Consider the following 22,565-nt stretch of genomic DNA (forward strand, 5'->3'; position numbering starts at 1 on the left):
TTACTTGATTTCTGAGTACAAACTATGTAAAAGTTCAATAGATTCGAGATTAGCCTGGTAAAAATTTTGGTTCGATTTGTCGTCAACACGTGTAAAACTTCAATTCGGTTCAAAGAATAGTCAACTCAAATCTCCATTTTAGTTCAAGATTAACTTGTGCAAAATCTAAGTTTAGCTTACAGACTAAGCATAAAGGTTATAGAATTCATATTTCATAATAGGCACTTTGACTATAAAAGCAACTTGGGCTCATAGATACTAAATTGTTCTGATTGTTTTTTCTCAAAGATTAAAAATACTTTTATTTTTCTCAAGAACCAAATTGTATCTCACAATTTTTGTTAAGAAATAAAACGGACTTGACTTTTATTTACCACTTTTCATTTAATAAAACAAGAACTGTAATTTTGAGAAACAAATATTTGAGATTAAGCATTAAAAATCATTTCATGGAAATTCAAGAATCATGAAAAATGCCGACAGGATAAAATAATAAAATACGCAGTTACCATTCATCATCATAGTCAATCAGTCGAAAGAACAGTTGGCATATAAAGCCAATCAAATTGTCTTGAAAATCTTCAGTTCTTGTTTATGTTTTTGTTCACAATGAAAAATACTAAGCAAGATAGACACTACAAAAATAGGTTCTCTTGTATATTTTATATCTTCTTTTCCACACCAAACCATTGGATTTTCTGAATTATCTTCACTAAGTTGTTAACAAAGATTGACAGGGGAGGGGTTGAACAAAAATACTAGCCAGTGCTCAAGTCAAATCAGTTCAGGTTTTCATAATGCCATGTCTGCTTCAAACCTTAAACTATATCAGTTTGATCCATCTACTCGAGAGTGATCTCATAGATGACACCTTCAAGATTTCCAACAATACACTTTGTTCCAGGTACTTCCTTCATTTGCATCCGAAACTTAGAAGCTTCAGAAATAATCATTGAATCCATCCTGCACAGTAAGAGAAATCTTAGTTGAAAAAGAAAATGCTAATAATTCTGACCAAATCATATCGTATGTCAACCTAATCAAAAGTTATAGATTAGAGACTAGATAAGTTATTGTACTCTAATAATCAGATAATTACGACGCTTCCAGTAAACACTTGACTGAATTACAAATTTAGTTCCTAAAATTGTAGGGTTGGGTAATTTGGTCACTGGAATTAAAGATATTCTGAAATGACCCATAAAGTAGAAAATCCACAATCACGTAAATTTTTGGGTCAATCAATTTAATCTTTAAAACTGTCCCTGAGATACTAAAGTAATTGAGGATTTAATTTTAGAAATCATTTATTGTTTTCGATGATCTTAGACTAAATTGTCTTACCCTACAACTTCGCGGATTAAAAAGATTATTTACTCTATCTTTATGAGGCATCCTGTCAGCAAAAACTGAGACTTGCTAGGGATAAAGCAGGTGACATGGGAAGCTGCAATCCACAACTGATATACAAAAGTATCACTATAGCTCAAATATCAAGAGTTCAACATGAAGAAAAATGCACTCTAGTGTCCCTTACAAGGCAAAGAGTTCAACATGAAGAAAAATGCACTCTAGTGTCCCTTACAAGGCAGAGAGTTCAACATGAAGAAAGGTTTAAAAGATCAAGAAATGCGGCAAAATTCTTTTCAAAACCTGATATTAAAATTGTAGCAACAGGTCCAATGTTGATCGCTCAAATTTGAAAAGACCAAATTCTTACTCCTTCCTGTGTTGATTTGTAGAAAAAGTAATTAATCTTCTTTTCAAACAAAATATGCGCACTCTCGAAAGTGCATCTCATGGAAACTTGATCCATTATCAATAAGAGGAGTCTTTAAATAAAGTGATAATGATTAAAACTGTTTATATTTGAGACCATCATGCATGAATACTTTTTTCATTTATATTTGAGACTGAAGGAAGTGTTTAATCACTACCAAGTCCCAAAAGATAACAAACTATAGTTGCAACGAAAATCTTAATTTTAGACAAACTAAAATGATTTCAATTGGGAAACAATGTAAATATTTATAGATTTATAAAACTATTTTCAATGTAAAATAAGTTCCAAGTATGTTTCGTTTTATACACCCACTAGTGTCTATTGCTATCTAATATTATAGATCATAGACACATCAAATATTAAAAGTAAAACCGAATCTAATGAAATTATGAGATGAGAAAGTTGTCGGTCAAAACATAAAAAAGAATTTTTACTAAACCAAGAAACAAAGAAAAATTAGAAGAATAATGAGCTAGATTTACGTACATCTTTGCTCGTGATACATAGGCTAGTATGAACTTGCATTTTCCGCCTTCTTTAACTTGCAGGAGCTGTCTAACAGTATCAAACAGCAAAGGGATATTTGCCTGCTGAAAGCTTGTGATTGTCAAGGTCACTAATTAATTTTTATTTGGTGAAAATAAAATACCAGTATTGCATAAAAGCTATAGATGAAAAACACAAATTTGAATTTCAAGTTTCACAGAAATTTTCAGTGTCATTTGATCCTTGTTTTAGCAAATAACTGGAATTAGTTCTGGTAAGCTATGACAAATAGAAAAGGCTTTAAAATAGGTAGACGAGTGACGCAACTTGCAAAAATGATCTATTCCCATGATGACTATAAGAAGAAAACAAGCTACCTGATTTTGTAAAAGAAACTACAAAGATGGTTGGGCTACTGGTTTGCCGGTAACTATGTATTTACGTATGTTGCAAGCCATGATATGTTTAGGCATTTACGCTTAGTGATGATAAGGATATAGATATCAGCTCCAAGAACGAAGTCGAAACCTCCAGGATGTTTTTGTAAAATTTCATGGACCTGATCAGTGTTCCCCCATTCTAGTTTCTCTGCTACTAATCCTGCATATATATATTTAAATTAAAATAGAGTGGATCAAAATAAGTATCTTTGATTGATGATCCAGGTATTTACTCACCATGAGAAGTAGGACTAATATCTTGAGGAGATGAATGCAGCTCTATATTTTTATTTATGATCTGAGAGGAGATAGCTAAATTAGAGAGCACGTAGAGATAATCTGGAAGGAGATATGCCAAAATGTGTCATACAATTTGATAGCCCTACCTTAAGCACCTCTTCGTTGTGGTCGGTCAACACAACTTTATCGCAGAATTTGCGGCAAAGTATTCCAGTAATACCTGTAGTTCAAAGTCATCAATGCCATCATAAGGATGCATTAAAAATATGAGACAAGCAATGACGATTATTTTTAAAATTGAACATACCAACACCAGAACCTAATTCAATGACAGTGCAACCCTGAAACATGTCGAGATTTTTGGATAGATAATCATTCAGCAACATGGCTCCAGGCCATACCAGCTGCCCTGTCAAATCAAAGTCAGCTGATTCCAAAGATAATTAGTATTATGAACCACAAAAAAAAAAATAGAAGATGCATAAAGCTTTGTAGTCAAAAAAGAAAAAAACTTACTGGAGGCGGAATGAAGACAGAAGAGGTGGATATGTTGAGAGCCAAATGTGAATTCCGTCAACTGGTAACTTCAAAATCATGAAAAGATAAATGGTTACAACAGTGAGAGTGAAAAAAGAGAGGTAGACAGAGAAGAGAGGGTTACTTGTCATTCATGAAGAACGATGCATCTAAGCAAACGATTTCGTCTTCATCGTTACAAACTCGGGGTTGTTCGTTTTGCACTACTACTTTGTTTCCTCTTTCTTCCATGTTCAGCACTACGACGTCGTTTGGGTTCATAAGCAGCAGGGTTTTGGTGTTGCCAAGGAAACAGGGAAGATGGATTTTGTTTTTCTTTAGGAAGAAAAATGGATCTTTTGTTCCCGCTCCTACGACGTCGTTTCGATATACTAATTTTACAAGTGTTCAAAAGTTTGAACAAAAATAACCTAACTTATTAATTAGTTACTCTCCGACTCACAATGAGTGACTCGGCACACCATTTGACACATTAAAAATGTGTATAAAAGTAAAAGAAGGAATATTATTTTTACTATAGTATTCTTATCATGTATTGGAAATGGTAAAAAATTTCTATTAACTAGAGGGTAGAATTGAAAAAAAATGCATTGAAAATTGAAATGGATCATTCATTTTGGGACATCATTTTATTCCAAATAGATCATTCATCGTTCCTCCAAATGGGTCATTTATCGTGGGACGGAGGGAGTATTTTTTTACGTTTTCTTTAAAGAAACATTAACTCACCTAATAAGTGACACTGTCAATGTCAATATTTTAAATTGAATACTTTAGTAGACCTAATTATCTATGGCATAGTATCCACAATAGCATTTGGATCATGAAGCAAACCTACTGCGGGGAAATTGGGAATGGAAATACCATTAGGATTTAAGAAGATAATTGGATCCCAAACTAATGTAGTTTAAACTCCTAAAACAAAAACCCTTGGTTACAAGAATTGGTGGAGTTAGGGACCTCATTAACTTTGGAAAAGGTTGTTGGAACCAAAACCTAATCAACGAAACTTTAATTCTTGTAGATAGAAACAATATCCTTAGCATCTCTATAAACAATTTTGAGGAGGAGGAGGGGAGGAGGAGGAGGATTGCCTCTGTAAGTTTAAGAGTGCGCCTAAGAGGGGGGTGAATTAGGACTTTGAAAAATTATCTGGTTTTAGTGATGAAGGATATTATTTTTCTAGTTTATGGTGAGATTATGAAAGCAATAGAGTGTAGAAAAATAAAGGACACAAGGATGTATATTGGTTCCCCTCATAATCCGAGAGTACTCCAGTCCCCTTTCAACATGAAAGAGATTTTACTATTGTTTGTGACTTGTACAAGACTTACACAAACACCAAGAACAATCCTCTTGGATTTTCACTAAGTACACTCCTTTTGGGCGGGAGATGGTTTTGTGAAGACCGCGGCCGCCGAGGGGGTCCGCGGGCGTCGAGTGTGAAAAGAGAGACATCCTGGAGAACGTGGCAGTTATCCCTTGGGTGAAGTGGGACACGTTATGGCGCCTCCTACAGCGGCCGCCAAGCTGAACGACATGTGTAGAATTTCGCTGAAAATCTCGATTTCTTGGCCTTTTCACTTGGTTTCTTCAAGAAGAGCTCCAAATGGGCACGATGCCTGAAAACAAAACAAAAACAAGAATGACACAAGAAAAATCGAACTAAAAACTATGAAAAACATGTGCTATTTGAGTCAAATATGCAGTGTGATCCGGTGTTATCAGAACTGACCTACTTTGTCCTAGATGCAACTCTAAAGTGGAAACCCTAGAGCATTGTTTTAAGAATTGTTGGTGGACCAGGTTGGGTAGGATCTCATTAAATATTAATTTCAGTAATGATCAGCTAGGTAACCAAAACTTTATAGATTGAAGCCTAGACATATCAGGAAAATGGATCAAACAACCCTAGCTATGTTCATACATTTGGTTGATTGCATATAGATAGCCTGTAACAATATCATATATGAAGGTAAAAACTTACATGCGATTAAAACCATTCAAATAGCCAATAATAGCTTCTAGGATTTTCAAGCTAGTTGGAATCACAATACCCACGCAGTTTGATACAAACAAGTCTGCTCAAACAGGATACTAAAGCAATAATAGTCAAACACGAGAAACTCGTGAAAGCGCCAAAAATAATTAATTATAAGAACACAAAGCACCAAAATAACACTTATCTGGAGAAGGAAAAGGCTCAACACGATGGAGAGGCCAGAAAAACAAATAAATATATTATCCATCTTGATGGAAGATATAACGACAATAGGTACTAGAGAAAACCTGGTAAACAAATTGATAAAAAAAACACATTTAGAAGCAACATAGACCATAAAATTACCTTAGAGACAAATCATAGGAAAGAAAGAGACTCAAAAAATTACTTGGAAAAGGAAGTTGACAAAACTGAAAGGACAATCGAAGACACCACGCACCCGAATCAAGAATAAAGGATTAACTCGACACACTAAGATAAGGAAAAAAATCCACAATCAAATCACTGAAAATAACAACAAGTATCTGGGTAAGAAGGAAAAGCAAAGCATTGACCACCACAATAGAGAAAAATGCCGAAATCAAGGAAACAAAACATCAGTACATGCTACGTGCACAAATCCAAAACATTTAAGCAAAAAGATCAAGGAAACACCGACAAAAATTTGTAAGGCAAACTTTATACAACAATAGAGTAACAAATATACATAGGTTTAGAGTAAAATTACAATCAAACCCAAAAATAGAGAATACATAGATATAAGAGAAGAAGAATCACAAATCTCCCGATTTGTCAATTCTGATTGATGAGCAATCCAACTCCGGATCAATAAAATGAAAGTTCCATTGTTGTTTTCAAGCTCTCTCTACTAAAAAATGGTTGTGATGGTGTTAGGATTCAAAAATATCCAACCCATACCTAAAAAATATGATTTCCCCCTATTTATTGAATTCCAAAGTTGCAAGGCGCGCTTCGTGTAACACCCTTCTAACCCACAAGGAACATTCACAATATAATACGAATTAACTGTAGTGGTGAAATTGGTAAGACTAGAGTCATGGGAAGACTTAGCTCATTTTAAACAGATTCGCCACCGCGCTTTATTGTTTCCAAAAAGGAATGGGTGAAAGAGCGAATAAAACCCACAGAAGTTTTTAAAATCAAAACTAATAAACTTATCAGAGTTCTGGCTACGGAGGGTTTGTTATACAAGGGGGAGGTTTTAAGCACCCCTCGTATTCATGGTACTCCATGGGAACCTCTTTGTTTTTATTTATCTTTTGTTATAAATACCCTTTTTTTGAAAAACCTATGTGAAAAAATTGTTTGAAATAGAGGGTGGGGATGAGAAGAGAATGTTTTGAAAGTGAGCTCGATAAGATATCGCATCTTAGGCCTACATACCCCTTAGGTGCAATAGGGAAGTCAGAGCTTCTGTAGTTCCTTTTTTTTTTAAAGGGAACAAGGGGGCCAAAGTGGCCAAAATCTTTTTGGGTGTGAGCTTTAAAATACTCACAAGTTTTTAAAAGATGGTTAAGCTTTAAAATACTTAACAAGTTTAAAAGAAGATTAGGCTTTAAAATACCTAATAAGTTTGAAAGGTTAAGCTTTAAAATACTTAACAAATTTGGAAAAGGGATTAGGCTTTAAAGTACCTAATAGGTTTTAAAAGATTAAGCTTTAAAATACTTAACAAATTTTAAAACAAATCAAATAAGGACCAAGCTTTAAAATACAAGGTCAATGGGTTAAGAGAAGTTTCACCGGGAATAATTCATCTCTTAACACCAAGGTTTAAAAACAAGATCAATGGATCAAGAATAGTTTCACCGGGAATAATTCTATTCTTAATACCAAGGTTTCAAAACAAAAGGGTTTTGGCTACGCTTTAACAATACTAAACCATAAACAAGTGAAAAGCTTTAAAATACTTAATACAAAAGTAAAAGAGATTGGAAAAGAATTTAAGTACCTTGACAATTTAGTCAATATCATTCTCATCCTTTGGATAAAACATCAAGCTTAAACAATTAACAATAAATACCTCATGTATGTACAAGGACAAACAAGTGAGTGTTAACAAGCAAGAGATGGATGTATCTAAACCCTTGGATTCAAATCATGTATGAATGATGAATGATTAATGTGATGAGTAAACATTGGGTTAGATAAAATAATAACAAGTACAAATCACATGGATATAAAACCAACAAGTATATGTACAAGACAAGGTTTAACATTTAAGTACAAAGCATGGATTAGAAAATCAACAAGTATGTACAAGCACAAATAAACATGGATAAACAAAGATCAACATGCTGCAAATTTTTTGGTTAGGGTTTTAAACCTAAGGTTTTTTAAATTAGGGTTTTGATTTAGGGTTTCTAAAGAAATACCTAGACCTAATTGATTTTAATTGTTAAATACCAAATTCTTTAAGAGAATTGGTCTAAGGGTACATGGGAAAGTCAATGACATTCTAACCTAACCCTAAACAAGTATTTACAAAAATATACTAAGTCACTTTAGAAAAAAATTCAAAAGGAAACATATTTTTGTAGATTTTTCATATATTAAAAGACTTGTTTTTTTATTAATTTTAAAATGATGATAAAATAAATATTTTTGTGATTTTTTAACATGGTATAAAAATACACTAATTAAATAAACACACAAAAAAAGAAGAGATTAAAAATAATAAATCTACTATTTTTAGTGATTTTTTGAAGTTTAATAATAAGAGTGAAATAAACTATTGATAAAAATATAGGAATATGGGAGCCAAGGCTTGAACCCACGCCCTATCACTCTACACACAAAACATGGACCAACTGGGTTGCGCGCGTGTAGTGATAGAAGGATGCATTCAGTTCAACATATGTGAAACATGTAAAAATGAAAAAATAAAACAAAAGTCTGGGGCGAGGGGGATTCGAACCCCAGACCTTGTGGTCAAGAGAACTAAGGGCGCATGTGTTACCAAGTGTGCTAGAACGATGTAGTCGTTTATGAAACAACCACCATTCAATATATTTTAAACTGAATTTTTGAAAATGGATGAATGGCGCCAACACCATCTTCTTCCTCGTGACACAGCAACAACAATGACCATGGCTCAAAACACAAATCCTTCAATTCTTAACCAAACTGAACAAAGTAAAAGTGCATTCTGATCCATTTTTCACCACGAATTCAAAGTAAAAGTGAGGATGTGTCTGGAGGGAACACCATGGGGGAGCGTTTCCTGGCCTTCTAATCACGTAACAGTGGAGATCCAATGGTAGATGGCTGATGGTACATCGTAGGTGTGCAGGGGAGAAGAGCGTTGTATCTGTGAACATAGGTATACAAAATATTTTGAAAAAAATATACTTGCATGGGCTGGGAATCGAACCGACTCACTTTTGCTCAAATGCTCATTAACCTTTCCAATAGTGTTGCACAATGTTAGTCATTTAATAAATGCAAAATATATAATATAAGGATTAAGACTAATGAGATTCAAAGCTTCCACGCGTGGGCTCCATTATGGTTGCACGCAGCCAATCACAGCTGGAGGGAGGGCGTTGGAATTGTTGACCAGCGAGCAGGATCGCAACACGCGTGCGGAGAGAGAGAGCCTATGTTGACCGGCCAATAGCGTCACGCCAAGACAGTCATGCATGAGAGTCAGACTTCAACTTTACTAAAATATGGGAGGACATGGTGATCATGGTATGTTCGTTCTGAACGTTCTAAAACATGTCTAATGATCAACACTTACCCTTCAACACCTGAGGAAGAGATTAGTATTACTGGCTTGTCTTGAAAAGGATTGCAAATACGAGAACGACAATCCACTCCTTCTTGAAGTTTTTTGGAAGTTAGAGAGCTCACTTTTGAGGCAAGGGTTTCGTGTCCCCTAATGCAGAATTTGTTGGGTTTATATAGACCATGAAATTAGGGTTGAAAGGTTGGAATCCAATCATGTCATTGATGAGAAAAAATTGAGAATATTTGATTGGAAATATGATGCAATCTTTCTATTTTAGCTTCGTTTTCTTTCCAATCTCTTTTTCCACAAATTTTTGGATGGATTTGGACTTGATTTGGTCAATGAGGCATTCACATGATTTTATTTGGATTTATTTGGATTTTATTTGATTTAAAAATGAATTTATATGAATAAATTCAAACATAAATAAAATAAAACCATAAAATATAATCCAAATGGTCCTTGGGCCTATTTTGATCTTAAAATCACGTGTATAATCCATAATCCATGGCCCACTACTTAAAAACACAAAATTCTTCACTTTGCATTTCATGCACTTCCTCAAAATTGCCCAACTTGTGCCAGCCATAACTCCTTCAATATTTATTGTATGGAAGTGTTCTAGGACTTTTTGGAAAGCCCAAGCTGTCCTCTACAAGACGCTTTGGAACCTTTTTTCCATTTGGAGATTCTATTTTGAAGATATAGCTCCTGACAAAAAACAGCTTTTTGCGAGCTTCTATAAGGACCTGTAATGTTTTGGCTTGTATCTCTCAAATGGTGCATTTCTTGACTTTGGGTCCAACATCAAAGTTGTAGAGAATTTAATTTTATTGAGAATGAGCTTTAGTTTGGGAATTTCTGATAAATCATGAGACAAATATGATCAGTCAAAGTTGGGTTGACTTTCTCCTAGAAACCCTAATTTAGTAACTTGGGCTCCTAATGATTTTGAAGCTTTTCTTGATGAATCATGATCAAATATTGATCAAATGATGAATGTAACTTTAAAATGTCGATGTTGACCAAAAATCAAGAGTTTTGACTGTAACTTGACCATAGTTGACTTTTAGGTCAAATTGGTCGACTATTGACCATTTGAGCAGTTGAGTGAACAATCTTATGAATCAGGGCTTGAAAATTGGCATGAGGATACTATGTGGTGTTAGAACAAGATTTGTTTTGATCAATATTCTACAAAAGGCAAAGTCAGTAAAAGCAGCAAAAGCATGGCTCAAGGTAGTTGACAAAAGTGTGAAACATTACATGCAAAGCTGTACTATTCACGCAATGCATTAAATGCAACCCAACGGTCATCTTCTCAAACGCCTATAAATATGGAAGTTCTGATCAGAAGCTGAAAACCAACTCTTGCAAAATACAGAAACGCTGTCAAAATCAAAGCTCACGAACTTCATCTTCAACCTCACAAACTCTTGTAATATTTAGTGAGTGTTAAGCTTAGAACTTAAGAGAAATATCACTGTTGTGATTATAGCTTTCTAAGAAGCAATTCATACTCTTGTAAACTTTATTTTACATTGATTGTAAAAGGTTCCTAGAGTGATCAGTGAGATCAGTAGACTATAGAAGACTTAGAGGTTATCTAAGTGGTGAATTCCTAGAGTGATCAAGTTGTGATCTATATACTCTAGAAGACTTAGAGGTTATCTAAGTGGAAAACCATTGTAATCAGTTGGATTAGTGGATTAAATCCTCGGTTGAGATAAATGACTCTAAAGGGGTGGACTGGAGTAGTTTCGTTAACAACGAACCAGGATAAAAATCATTGTGTTCATTGTTTTTATCTTATAAGTTTTTAAAGTCACACTTATTCAAACCCCCCTTTCTAAGTGTTTTTCTATCCTTCAATTGGCATCAGAGCGCCGGTTCTAGGTGCAAGCACTTAACCGTGTTAGATAAAAGATTCAATTAGAAAAACACAAAGTCAATATGGTTGAAACAGATGCATCAACAGCCACACCTGTTCCTACTGATCAAAACAACAATGGAAATGGTTTCAATGGATATTCTAGACCACCAATATTTGATGGTGAAAACTTTGAATACTAGAAAGATAGACTCGAGAGTTACTTTCTTGGTCAAGATACCTATGGGATCTAGTCTTGGATGGTTACAGACATCCTGTAAATGCTCGTGGAGTAAAGATGTCTAGACAAGTCAAGGACTATTTTGCTGAATGTTATTTCTCATGCTGAATATGAGAAAATAACAAACAGAGAAACTGCTCATGACATCTTTGAATCCTTGAAGATGACTCATGAAGGTAATGCCCAAGTCAAGGAGACAAAAGCTCTTGCTTTAATCCAGAAGTATGAAGCTTTCAAGATGGAGGAAGATGAAAACATTGAAGCAATGTTCTTAAGATTCTAGACTCTGACTGCTGGATTAAGAGTGCTTGACAAGGGATATACAAAGGATGATCATGTCAAGAAGATCATCAGAAGCTTGCCCAGAAGATGGGGCCCAATGGTGACTGCATTCAAGATTGCTAAGAATCTGAATGAAGTCTCTCCTGAAGAGCTAATCAGTGCCCTGAGGAGTCATGAAATAGAGCTGGATGCAAATGAGGCTCAAAAGAAAGGTAAGTTTATTACATTAAAATATAATAATAAAAAAATGCACTAATGCTTTTCAGGCTGAAGAAGAAGATTCTGAAGAGTTAGAATCAGAAGAAGAAGAAGAAAAAGAAGATGAACTCTCCATGATCTCCAGAAGAGTAAATCAACTCTGGAAGAGTAAACAAAGGAAGTTCAAGAACTTCAGAAGTTCTAAAAGGCCTGAAAGAGGAGAATCTTCTGGACACAGAAGATCTAACAAGAAGAATGTGACATGCTTTGAGTGCAAGGAGCCAGGTCATTATAAGAATGAGTGCCCAAAGCTTCAGAGGGAAAAGCCCAATAAGAAGTTTAAAAAGAAGAAAGGCCTTATGGATACTTGGGATGACTCAGATTCTTCTGATCAAAAGTCAGACTCCGAAGATGAGCAGGCAAATATTGCGCTGATGGCCACTGTTGATGATGAATCAGAATCTACATCAGACTCATATTCTGAAGAGGTATTTTCTGAACTTTCTAGAGAAGAGTTAGTTTCTAGTCTAACTGAACTTCTGGAACTCAATGCTCAACTTAGTATCAAATACAAAAAGCTGAAGAAGCTATTTGAATCTGAAACTAAGAAGCTTGAAGTAGAAAATTCTGAACTTAAGGGAAAAGTTTTAAAATTATCCAAAGATGTTGAATCATCTTCTAGTTCAGAAAAATCTATTCCAAGTATGAACAATATTCTTAAGAAATATGACTTAAGTTTTAGAAAGTTTCTATCTGGAGGTATAGGCAGAAGTCAGCTTGCCTCTATGATATATGTAGTTAGTGGAAACAAGAGAGTTGGCATAGGCTATGAGGGTGAAACCCCATACAAACTTGAATCTGTTGATGAGATGAAAATCACATACAAACCTTTGTATGATAAATTCAAGTATGGTCACTCCCATGATATTAGGCTCACATCACATGCTAAGAGTTTCCACATAACACACACTAAGAAGCATGTTACACATACTAAAAAATATCATGTGACTCATAATAGGGAATATCATGCTGTTCCTCCTGTTAATTATCATGCTAAATCCAAGTTCAATCAGAACTTGAGGAGATCTAACCCAAAAGAACCCGAGAAAATGTGGGTACCTAAGGAAAAGATAATTCCTATTGCAGATATCCTTGGCAGCAAAGAAGACAAAGGAAAACATGTCATGGTACCTGGACTCTGGGTACTCGCGGCACATGACGGGAAAAAGGTCTATGTTCCAAGACCTGGTGCTTAAATCTGCTGGAGAAGTTAAGTTTGGAGGGAACCTGAAGGGCAAGATCATTGGCTCTGGAACCATAAGTATTGGTAACTCTCCTTCTATAACTAATGTTCTACTAGTAGATGGATTAGCTCATAACCTATTGTCATAAGTCAATTAAGTGACAATGGTTATGACATAATCTTTAATCAAAAGTCTTGTAAAGCTATTAGTCAGAAGGATGGCTCAATCCTATTTACAAATAAGAGAAAGAACAACATTTACAATATTGATCTTCAAGATCTTAAGAATCAGAAGGTTACCTGCCTTATGTCTGTTAGTGAAGAGCAATGGGTCTGGTGCAGAAGATTAGGTCATGATAGTTTGAGAAAGATTTCTCATATTAACAAACTTAATCTGGTCAGAGGTCTCCCTAATCTGAAATATAAATCAGATGCTCTTTGCGAAGCATGTCAGAAAGGGAAGTTCTCAAAACCTGCATTCAAGTCTAAGAATGTTGTCTCTTCCTCTAGGCCGCTAGAACTTCTGCACATTGATCTTTTTGGCCCAGTCAAAACAGCATCAATCAGAGGGAAGAAATATGGATTAGTTATCTAGACGACTATAGAAGATGGACGTGGGTAAAGTTTTTGAAACACAAGGATGAGTCTCATACAGTGTTCTTTGACTTCTGCACTCAGATCCAATATGAGAAAGAGTGTAAAATCATAAAGGTCAGAAGTGATCATGGTGGTGAATTTGAGAACAGATTCTTTGAGATTTATTTCAAAGAAAATGGTATTGCCCATGATTTCTCTTGTCCTAGAACTCCTCAGCAAAATAGAGTTGTAGAACGAAAGAATAGGACTCTACAAGAAATGGCAAAAACCATGATCAATGAAACCAATATGGCTAAGCATTTCTGGGCAGAAGCAATTAACACTACATGTTATATTCAGAATAGAATCTCTATAAGACCTATTCTCAATAAGACTCCTTATGAATTGTGGAAGAACAGAAAGCCCAGCATTTCTTATTTCCATCCATTTGGATGTGTATGTTATATTCTGAACACTAAAGATCATCTGAATAAGTTTGATTTTAAGGCACATAAATGTTTCCTTCTTGGATATTCTGAACGCTTTAAAGGCTACAAAGTATACAATACTGAAACATTGGTTGTTGAAGAATCAATCAATATCAGATTTGATGATAAGCTTGGTCTTGAAAAGCCAAAGCAGTTTGAGAATTTTGCAGATATAGAAATCTCTAATTCAGGCTCTGAAGAACCCAGAAGCAAAGTTTCAGTAGATCAAGTTGTTGCTTCATTAGAGAATCTTAGAATTTCTGAAGAGCCAACTATCAGAAGATCTTCTAGACTCAACTCTGCTCACTCAAAAGATGTTATCATTGGAAAGAAAGAAGATCCTATCAGAACAAGAGCATTCCTTAAGAACAATGTAGAATGTCAATTTGGTCTAGTATTTCTTATTGAGCCAACTTCTGTTGATCAAGCTCTGGAGGATCCTGACTGGATAATTGCCATGCAAGAAGAACTAAATCAGTTTACAAGGAATGATGTTTGGGATCTGGTTCCAAGACCAAAAGGATTTAACATCATTGGAACTAAGTGGGTCTTCAGAAACAAGCTAAGCGAAAAAGGAGAAGTTGTAAGAAACAAAGCCAGACTGGTTGCTTAGGGCTATAGTCAGCAAGAAGGTATTGACTATACAGAAACCTTTGCACCAGTGGCCAGGTTAGAATCTATTCGCTTATTAATTTCTTTTGCCACTCAACATAACATCACTCTGTATCAGATGGATGTTAAGAGTGCCTTCTTAAATGGTTATATAGATGAAGAAGTATATGTCCACCAACCTCCTGGTTTTGAAGACTCTAAGTCTCCAGAACATGTTTTCAAATTAAAGAAATCATTATATGGCCTAAAGCAAGCTCCTAGAGCTTGGTATGAAAGATTAAGTTCTTTCCTTCTGGATAATGGTTTCACTAGAGGATAAGTGGATACAACTCTCTTCTGTAAAACCTTTAAAAAGGATATTTTAATTTGTCAAATATATGTTGATGATATTATCTTTGGAACATCTAATGCTACACTTGGAAAGGAGTTTGCTAAGTCTATGCAAGCCGAGTTTGAAATGAGCATGATGGGAGAACTCAAGTACTTCCTTGGGATCCAGATCAATCAAACTTCTGAAGGAACTTATGTTCATCAGACCAAGTATGTGAAAGAACTTCTGAAGAAGTTTAAACTTTCAGAAAGTAAAGAAGCAAAAAACTCATATGCATCCAACGTGTGTTCTAGGTAAGGATGAGGTAAGTAAGAAGGTAGATCAGAAGCTCTACAGAGGTATGATTGGATCTCTTCTATATCTTACTGCTTCTAGACCTAATATTTTATTCAGTGTTTGTCTGTGTGCAATATTCCAATCAGATCCTAGAGAATCTCACTTAACTGCTGTTAAGAGAATTCTGAGGTATCTGAAAGGTACACTAATGTTGGTTTAGTCTACAAAAGATCTGAAGAATACAACTTAGTAGGATTTTGTGATGCTGATTACGCTGGAGATAGAGTTGAAAGAAAAAGTACTTCTAGAAGTTGTCAATTTCTTGGAAGTCATCTGATCTCCTGGTACAGCGAGAAGCAAGCTACAATTGCCCTCTCTACAACAGAAGCAGAATATGTTGCTGCTGCTGGATGTAGTACACAGATGCTCTGGATGAAGAGTCAGCTAGAAGATTATCAGATATATGAGAGTAACATTCCTATCTTGTGTGATAACACTTCTGCTATTTGTTTATCTAAGAATCCAATCTTACATTCCAAAGCTAAACATATTGAGATTAAACATCATTTCATTAGGGACTATGTTCAGAAGGGTGTTCTATCTTTAAACTTTGTTGATACAGACCATCAATGGGCTGATATCTTTACAAAACCCCTTGCTGAAGATAGGTTTAAGTTCATTCTGAAGAATATCAGTATGGATTTATGCCCAGAATGAAAGGATGAGAAGTTCTGATATATGGATTAGATTTGAAATGATCATTTATTTTCTTATAAGAAGTTCTGAAAATGTTGATCAGTTAGATATTCTGATTCTATTATTACTAACGTTTCATATGTCTAAGTTGATTCAGAATCTCTTTTAAAGCAAAACAGATGTCACCAGCTATTCTAGAAGATGAACACGTGTTCACTCTAATTGGACAAGCATGCGTGCAGTTGATGAGACGCCGCCCTAGGTAACTGTGCAAATCATTTCAAATATCACGTTTTACCCTAACGTCACTCATCATTAAATGCTAACTGATTCAAACTCTGTAATCTCTTTCATTCAGAATCATATTGCATATCATTTCAAATCCGTGCCTATATAAACACATCTCCATATCATTTCATCTCTTTCCATTCATCTTCATTATTCATTGTCAGTGTTTCTCTCTCTCTCTCTCTCTCTCTCTCTCTCTCTCTCTCCTTTTCATAAACCCTAGTTACGTTACCCCTAAATCTCAGTGTGAATCCATGGATTCTTCATCAAATGTTCAACGCGAGGTCTCATCTAACCAAGTTCAACAAAAGAAATCTGCAAACCCTCCTTTGAAGTCCTGTTCGATTCCTTATGATGAACTGGAGGTTCTCTGTGAAACTATGGTGGATTTTGAAAATATTATGGCTCATGATTTCAAAATCAAAACTGGAATGCTAGTACAAGGATGGACAAATTTCTTTGAAAGGTTGATTGGACCAGTTTACCCTTTATTGGTTAAGGAATTCTGGACACATGCTACGGTTACTTCAACTGCCATCATCTCCTTCGTGCTAGGGCATGAAGTTGTTGTAACTGAGAAGCTGATAAGGAAACTGTACAATCTTGATGGTATAGATGGAATCACTGGAGCTCTTCATGGAAGAACTGATTGGGATAAAGTTGATCGAGAGTTGTTTTCTTCTGGTGTTGCCTCTCCCTACACTACTGACTTGAAGCCTTCCTACAGAGTATGGGCTAATATCATTCTGGGATCTCTCTATCAAAGAAAATCATCAAGCTCTACTACCTACATCAATCAAGATCAGAAGTATGTCTTGTTCTGCATTGGAAAAGGCATGAGAGTGAATCTTCCTCACATTCTGTTTCAGCATCTGAAGACAACTGTTGAAGAATCAAGGGATGAAGAACGTAAGAAGTATCAGTTTAAAATGAATACTATTCCTTTTGGAAGAATGATATCAGATATTCTGACTGAAAGTGGTTTGTTAGATACTCTGAGAGCAGCGGGCTTTTCTCAGAACTTGACTACTATTCGTGGGAGTATTCTAAATTCTCAGTCTCTAAAAAGGATGCAATTGATTGAAAAGGTGACCACTCCTCCAAAAGTGTTTCAAGATATTCTGACTAGAAGAACTCCTGTTGTGAGCTTCTCTCATATGTTCAAAGAGGAGTTAGATAAATCTGTTAAACACTATCTGAAATCATGCGTTAAAGCACAAACTTCTGTTGACCCTGCTTGGATTTGTGGAATAACTCTTCCATCTCTGGATGAGTTAAGGAAGAAGGATAAGAAGAAGAAAGAGAAGAAGCTGAACAGAAAGTTCACAGAAGAAGGACCTGATGCTAAGAAAGCAAAGAAGTAGAAGAAACCTTCAGGTATTGTAATCCCTGAATCTGTACCTGCTACTAATTCTGAACGTATATTAACAGACTCTCTCAAAGTACCCAGAACTTCTGAACAGTTTCAGAAGCTCATAGAAGATGCTTTCAAAGCAGACTCTTCCAGCTCTCAATCTACTTCTGCCCTTCCCCCTCAGAAAAAGCCACCTCCTTCTGAAACTCCATCTTCTTCCACACCTTCTAAAAGACTCCACTCACCACCAGTTCTTAACCCCAACCTTTAAACACTGTTTTTCCTCATATTCCGTCTGAAAATATATTCTCTACCACATCCATTCCTTCTGCTATCTCACCTTTGTTTGATCATTCAACCACCTCCACCGCAGATTCTTCATCCTCTTTAACCTCTTCTTTTACCGCTGTTTTGTGTTCAAGAGAACCTGAACCCTACTTCATTCTGAACCTAGACTCTTCAACCACCCAATTCAAAACCAATAACCCTGAACTTTCTATTGGTGTTAGTTTTGAATTTTTAAAGCTTAAGGTACAGGAAGGATTAGATGCCTTGAAGGTTGCACATAATTCCAGGATGGATTATGTTTCTACTAGGAGTCTCTGGAGAGCTTTCCTGGTCCTTTTGGATTTCTAAGGGACTTAAAAGGCAACTACTTCTTTCCCATTAGAAGCTGGAAATCTCTTGAAGAGAAGGAATCTACTGATGAGCTTGAAGAAGTGCATCCTCTGGCTTTGGTTGTGTGGAAGCCTCAGTACAATGTTCTGACTGGAGACTTTCAGTCTATATTCAACTAGCTTAGAGAGAATCCCTCTGATAAAGCACCAAGTATGGTATATCCAGAAGTGGAATACCCATCAGAACCGGCCGCTCCAACACCTCCACTGAATCTGGTTGTCATTCTTCTGGCTCTTGAGAATCCAGATGCCGAGATCCATGCTCCTGTGTATTCTGAAGATGTTTCTAAATCAGAAGCTGCTGTTGAGAATCAAGATGCTGAGAATCATCCTGCTGAGAAATCTCCTGCTAAGGAAAATCAAGATGATATTCTCATGGTTGATGCAAATGCTGAGAATCCTACTGTCATGGACAATAGCTTTGATGCTTCTTCTGCTGGCTCTTCAACAGAATCAAGCTGATCTTGCTACACGTCTGGAAAAGCACGAGGATACTCATGATGAGTTCAGATCATTCATGAAGACTCAGAAGGAAGACACTACTGAGATTAAAAACCTTCTGGCCATATTAGCTAATAGGCTTGGCCCGTCGTAGTCTGTCTTGGTCTTAGTTGTTTTCTTTTGTTTCTATGCATCTGTTTTCTGCATCTGCTTCTATGAATCTTTTGTACCTTCTGTTATTTTGATCAGTGAAATATTATCTTCTTCACTTTATGTGTCTTTTATCATCTGAACCTTTTAATGCTTTTTGATGTTATGACAAAAAGGGGGAGAAACATGATAATTGATTTGGTTTATTATATTAGTTGCTGGGATTAAGTCTCAACATTTCCTAACATTATTTGCAAGTTCTATGTCTTTGAGATTTTTTGCAGGATTGAAGATATTCTGAAAAAGCTCAACATGAGGAAAAGCAATTCTGTAAAGAAGCATGCTCTTCGAAAATTGAAGCTAGCTTAGTGCTTTGAAGCTTCAAGATCAGAAGCAAGAAGAATTTTCTGATATTCTTTTTTAGAATGCTCTGATACATTTTCTTCCTTTGAATGCTCTGATACATTTTCTTCTTAAGAATGTTCTGATCCATTCATGCTCTGATAATTTTTGGTTTAGTATGCTCTAATACATTCCAGGATGTAAGTCTACTCTGATACATTCAAGAATGTTCTGATACAATCAAGCATGCTATTACAAAGGAAGAAATTCAAAGCTCTATTGAGGCTCTGGAAAGAAAGTTGCTGAACACATCTCATAATAGAAATGTAGAAGTAAGATATCAAACTTATTTGATGGAGCAGATAATTCCTTATCAAAATACCCAACATAAAAGGAAACATCAAGAAAGGAGCACATATGCCTCATATAAGAGATGCTATCAATGTGGCAGGATAGGTCACTTGAAGTCCACATGTCCTGAAGCCCGTGCTCTTACCAGAAGGATGATCTATCAACCAAGAAATTTTTCTAAAGCAGATCCATATCACCTCGAGCTAAGTGATGAGATTGAGTATTCAAGTTCAGTCTCAAATACAAAGATCTCTAGAGGCAAAATAAAAAGTGTTAAGAGAAGAAGATCATATCAAGCATCTGGAACTTGGCACGAAAGCATGGCTAGAAATGGTTACAAGGAAGGAGAGATAGTCAAAACCTTCTTTGTGAAGAATGAAGGTGAAAAACTCACGAGTACTCTGATACTTGTGGATGGTACAATGCTTGAAGAGATGTCTGGAAAACAAATGCTGTCTGATTACAATGTCACTTCAGATGTCATGACATTGCACTATGACAATCTAAGTGTTACCAATATGTCAAAGAATCCTACTCAACTCATCAGATTCAAGCATATGGATACTATACACCACCTCCTAAGGAACCTTGTGAATAACAAAGTTGTTACTCTAAAGCATGGAGCCACTGAACTACAAATTGCTGATACCTTTTCTAAAGCTCTAAATACTACTCAAGTTGAAATCTTGAAAAGCAAATTGGGTATTTACTCCTATGAGGAATTATAGCAATTACAGTTCCTCGGGAACTACTTTTTGAACAATAAAAATAGTTCGGATTTTATGATTGGTCAAAATTTAAATCTCCCTCTCCTAGTGCAATCATTTCATCTATTCTTCTCAACTCACTACCATACTTACTTGTTTAGTCTCTTGCACTTCTCTCGTCTCGCATCCGACCACAAAAACAACAAGATCTCTCTGTCGCCTCCAAAGTCTCCTTCAATGTCTCAACAGTCAAACCCTCAATCTCCCACAAAAGTGTCTGTTTCCTCTACTCGTGCTCAAGACGCTATTAATGTCCTCACTAACCCTAATGTGATTCTTGAGGTCACCCCTTTACAGATGGTGACTCCATACAATCTTGTGGCAAAAAGGCCAAGGACATTGCATGCACGAAGAACCAAATAAATAGCAAGGAGACCTAAAAAGCCCAATTCTGATCAGACTTCTCAATCGCCTATTCCTCCCTCTAGGGAAGAATTAACTAAAGAAGACTCTAGTGACAATGTTGGTAACTCTATCCAAGCAAATGATGATAGGAATGTGAATGTTAATGAAGAAAATGATGTTGTCAATAGAAATGATGTTGTGAATATGGATGTGCATGTGGATGACAATAATATGAATGATGATGTGGAAGATATTGTCGGTAAGGACAATGTTATTGCTGATGATGATCACACTGAGGTCCATGTTGGTGATGTGTACAATGAAGAGGTACCTAGAAATGTTTCTGCTGATAAGTGTGTGAACCACACTGAAGATAGTCAAACTGAAGAAAAAGAACCTGAGAAGACCCATGCTGATAAAGTAATCAATCTTGATGATCTCTCTGATGATGACCTGGTTGCTTCTTTCAATCCAAGCATAGCCAAAAGGCTAATGAGGAGGAAAGGAAAGCAAGATGTGGTTGAGAATTCTTCGAAGAAAAAGGTTGTGGCTAAGCCTACTTCTGTTGGACCCAAAAAATCATGGACAAAGTGGTGCCTAAGAAGAGAAAGGCTAGAATCATTGCTGAGAATGAGTCAGATTCTTATGTTGTTGTGGGTGTCAGTGACATTCATCCCAAGAAGAAGGTCTCTACTAGCAAGCTTGCTTCTAGTGTCCCTGAAGTACCTATTGATAATATTTCTTTTCACTATCCATCCAGTGTACTCAGATGGAAATTTGTCTATCAGAAAAGACTGGCCTTAGAGAGAAATCTTGCTCAGAATGCTCTAGAGTATGAAGAGATTATGAATCTCATTCATGAAGCTGGACTGATGAAAACTGTGACTCAATTCTCTAAGTGTTATGAAGTCCTTGTGAAGGAGTTCATTGTGAACTTACATGAAGATTGTGGCAATAAGAAAGCTAAGGAGTACTTGAAAGTGTTTGTTAGGGGAAAATGTGTTAACTTCTCCCCCACTGTGATCAACAAATTTCTGAAAAGATCCAATGAAGCTCAACCAGAGCTGGAAGTATCTGATAATCAAATGTGCAAAGTAATTACTGCCGGACAAGTGAAGACATGGCCTGTCAAAGGAAAGCTGAATGCTAGCAAACTAAGTGTGAAGTATGCTATACTTCACAGGATAGGAGCTGCCAACTGGGTGCCAACTCAACACAAGTCTACAATTTCTGCTATCCTAGGTAAATTCATCTTTGTTATTGGTACTAAGACCAAAGTTGACTATGGAACTTATATTTTTTAGCAAACTTTAAAGCATGCTGGTAGCTATAGTGTTAAAGGCCCCATTGCCTTTCCTTCCCTTATTTGTGGAATCATCTTGAATCAATTTCCTAATATTCTGAATGACAAAGATTTTGTGTGCAAAAGAGAAAGTCCTTTACTCTTTCATCATAAGATCTTTCAAGGAACACATGTTCCTGATGTTATCACAACATCAGCTGGAACATCCAAAGATAGCACAACTACAAGTAAAGCTGCTATGATTGCAATACTCAGAGAAACATGTAAGGAGCTAGAGTCCAGAAAACTGGCTCTTGAAAAATTGATCAGCTCCCTTGAAACGGATGAAGGAGCTGAGTCTGCTGATACTGATGTGGATGAACAGGGTGAAATTGATGGTGAATCAGATAGAGAGATTGAGAAAGAAGCCAGTCCTGATGATGGAACTGATGAGGATGTTGGACTCAGCAACTCTGAGTCCGAAGACTGAAGCAGCTGTTTTGTTTTGTTTTG

General features: G+C 36.0%; 2 protein-coding genes across 6 annotated transcripts; one reads left to right on the forward strand and one right to left on the reverse strand.

The window, feature by feature from the left end:
* Positions 1-485: 485 nt before the first annotated feature.
* On the reverse strand, positions 486-3,818 carry LOC131662538 (uncharacterized). 5 transcript variants are annotated; one of them, XR_009301647.1, is made up of 9 exons: positions 3,611-3,817; positions 3,466-3,533; positions 3,257-3,376; positions 3,096-3,169; positions 2,947-3,007; positions 2,770-2,869; positions 2,270-2,383; positions 1,345-1,460; positions 486-963 (listed from the first exon to the last, which is right to left on the reverse strand). XR_009301647.1 is itself a non-coding variant. In XM_058932358.1 (8 exons), the coding sequence occupies exons 1-8, from the start codon at positions 3,745-3,747 to the stop codon at positions 843-845; spliced, it is 777 nt and encodes a 258-aa protein (XP_058788341.1). In that variant the 5' UTR covers positions 3,748-3,818; the 3' UTR covers positions 486-842. The 5 variants fall into 5 exon arrangements, 2 of the variants coding, with proteins under 2 accessions (XP_058788341.1, XP_058788340.1); XR_009301648.1 differs by lacking the exon at positions 1,345-1,460 and adding an exon at positions 1,654-1,726 and having other exon boundaries at positions 829-963; positions 3,611-3,815; XR_009301649.1 differs by lacking the exon at positions 486-963 and adding an exon at positions 1,654-1,726 and having other exon boundaries at positions 1,344-1,460; positions 3,611-3,815.
* A 16,784-nt stretch (positions 3,819-20,602) lies between these two features.
* LOC131659240 (uncharacterized) lies at positions 20,603-22,542 on the forward strand. Its single transcript, XM_058928454.1, has 4 exons — positions 20,603-20,725; positions 20,825-21,363; positions 21,435-21,972; positions 22,075-22,542. The coding sequence occupies exons 1-4, from the start codon at positions 20,603-20,605 to the stop codon at positions 22,540-22,542; spliced, it is 1,668 nt and encodes a 555-aa protein (XP_058784437.1).
* Positions 22,543-22,565: the final 23 nt, after the last annotated feature.

The sequence above is a fragment of the Vicia villosa genome, linkage group LG3 (genome assembly GCF_029867415.1).
Source record: "Vicia villosa cultivar HV-30 ecotype Madison, WI linkage group LG3, Vvil1.0, whole genome shotgun sequence".
Classification (NCBI taxonomy): domain Eukaryota; kingdom Viridiplantae; phylum Streptophyta; class Magnoliopsida; order Fabales; family Fabaceae; genus Vicia; species Vicia villosa.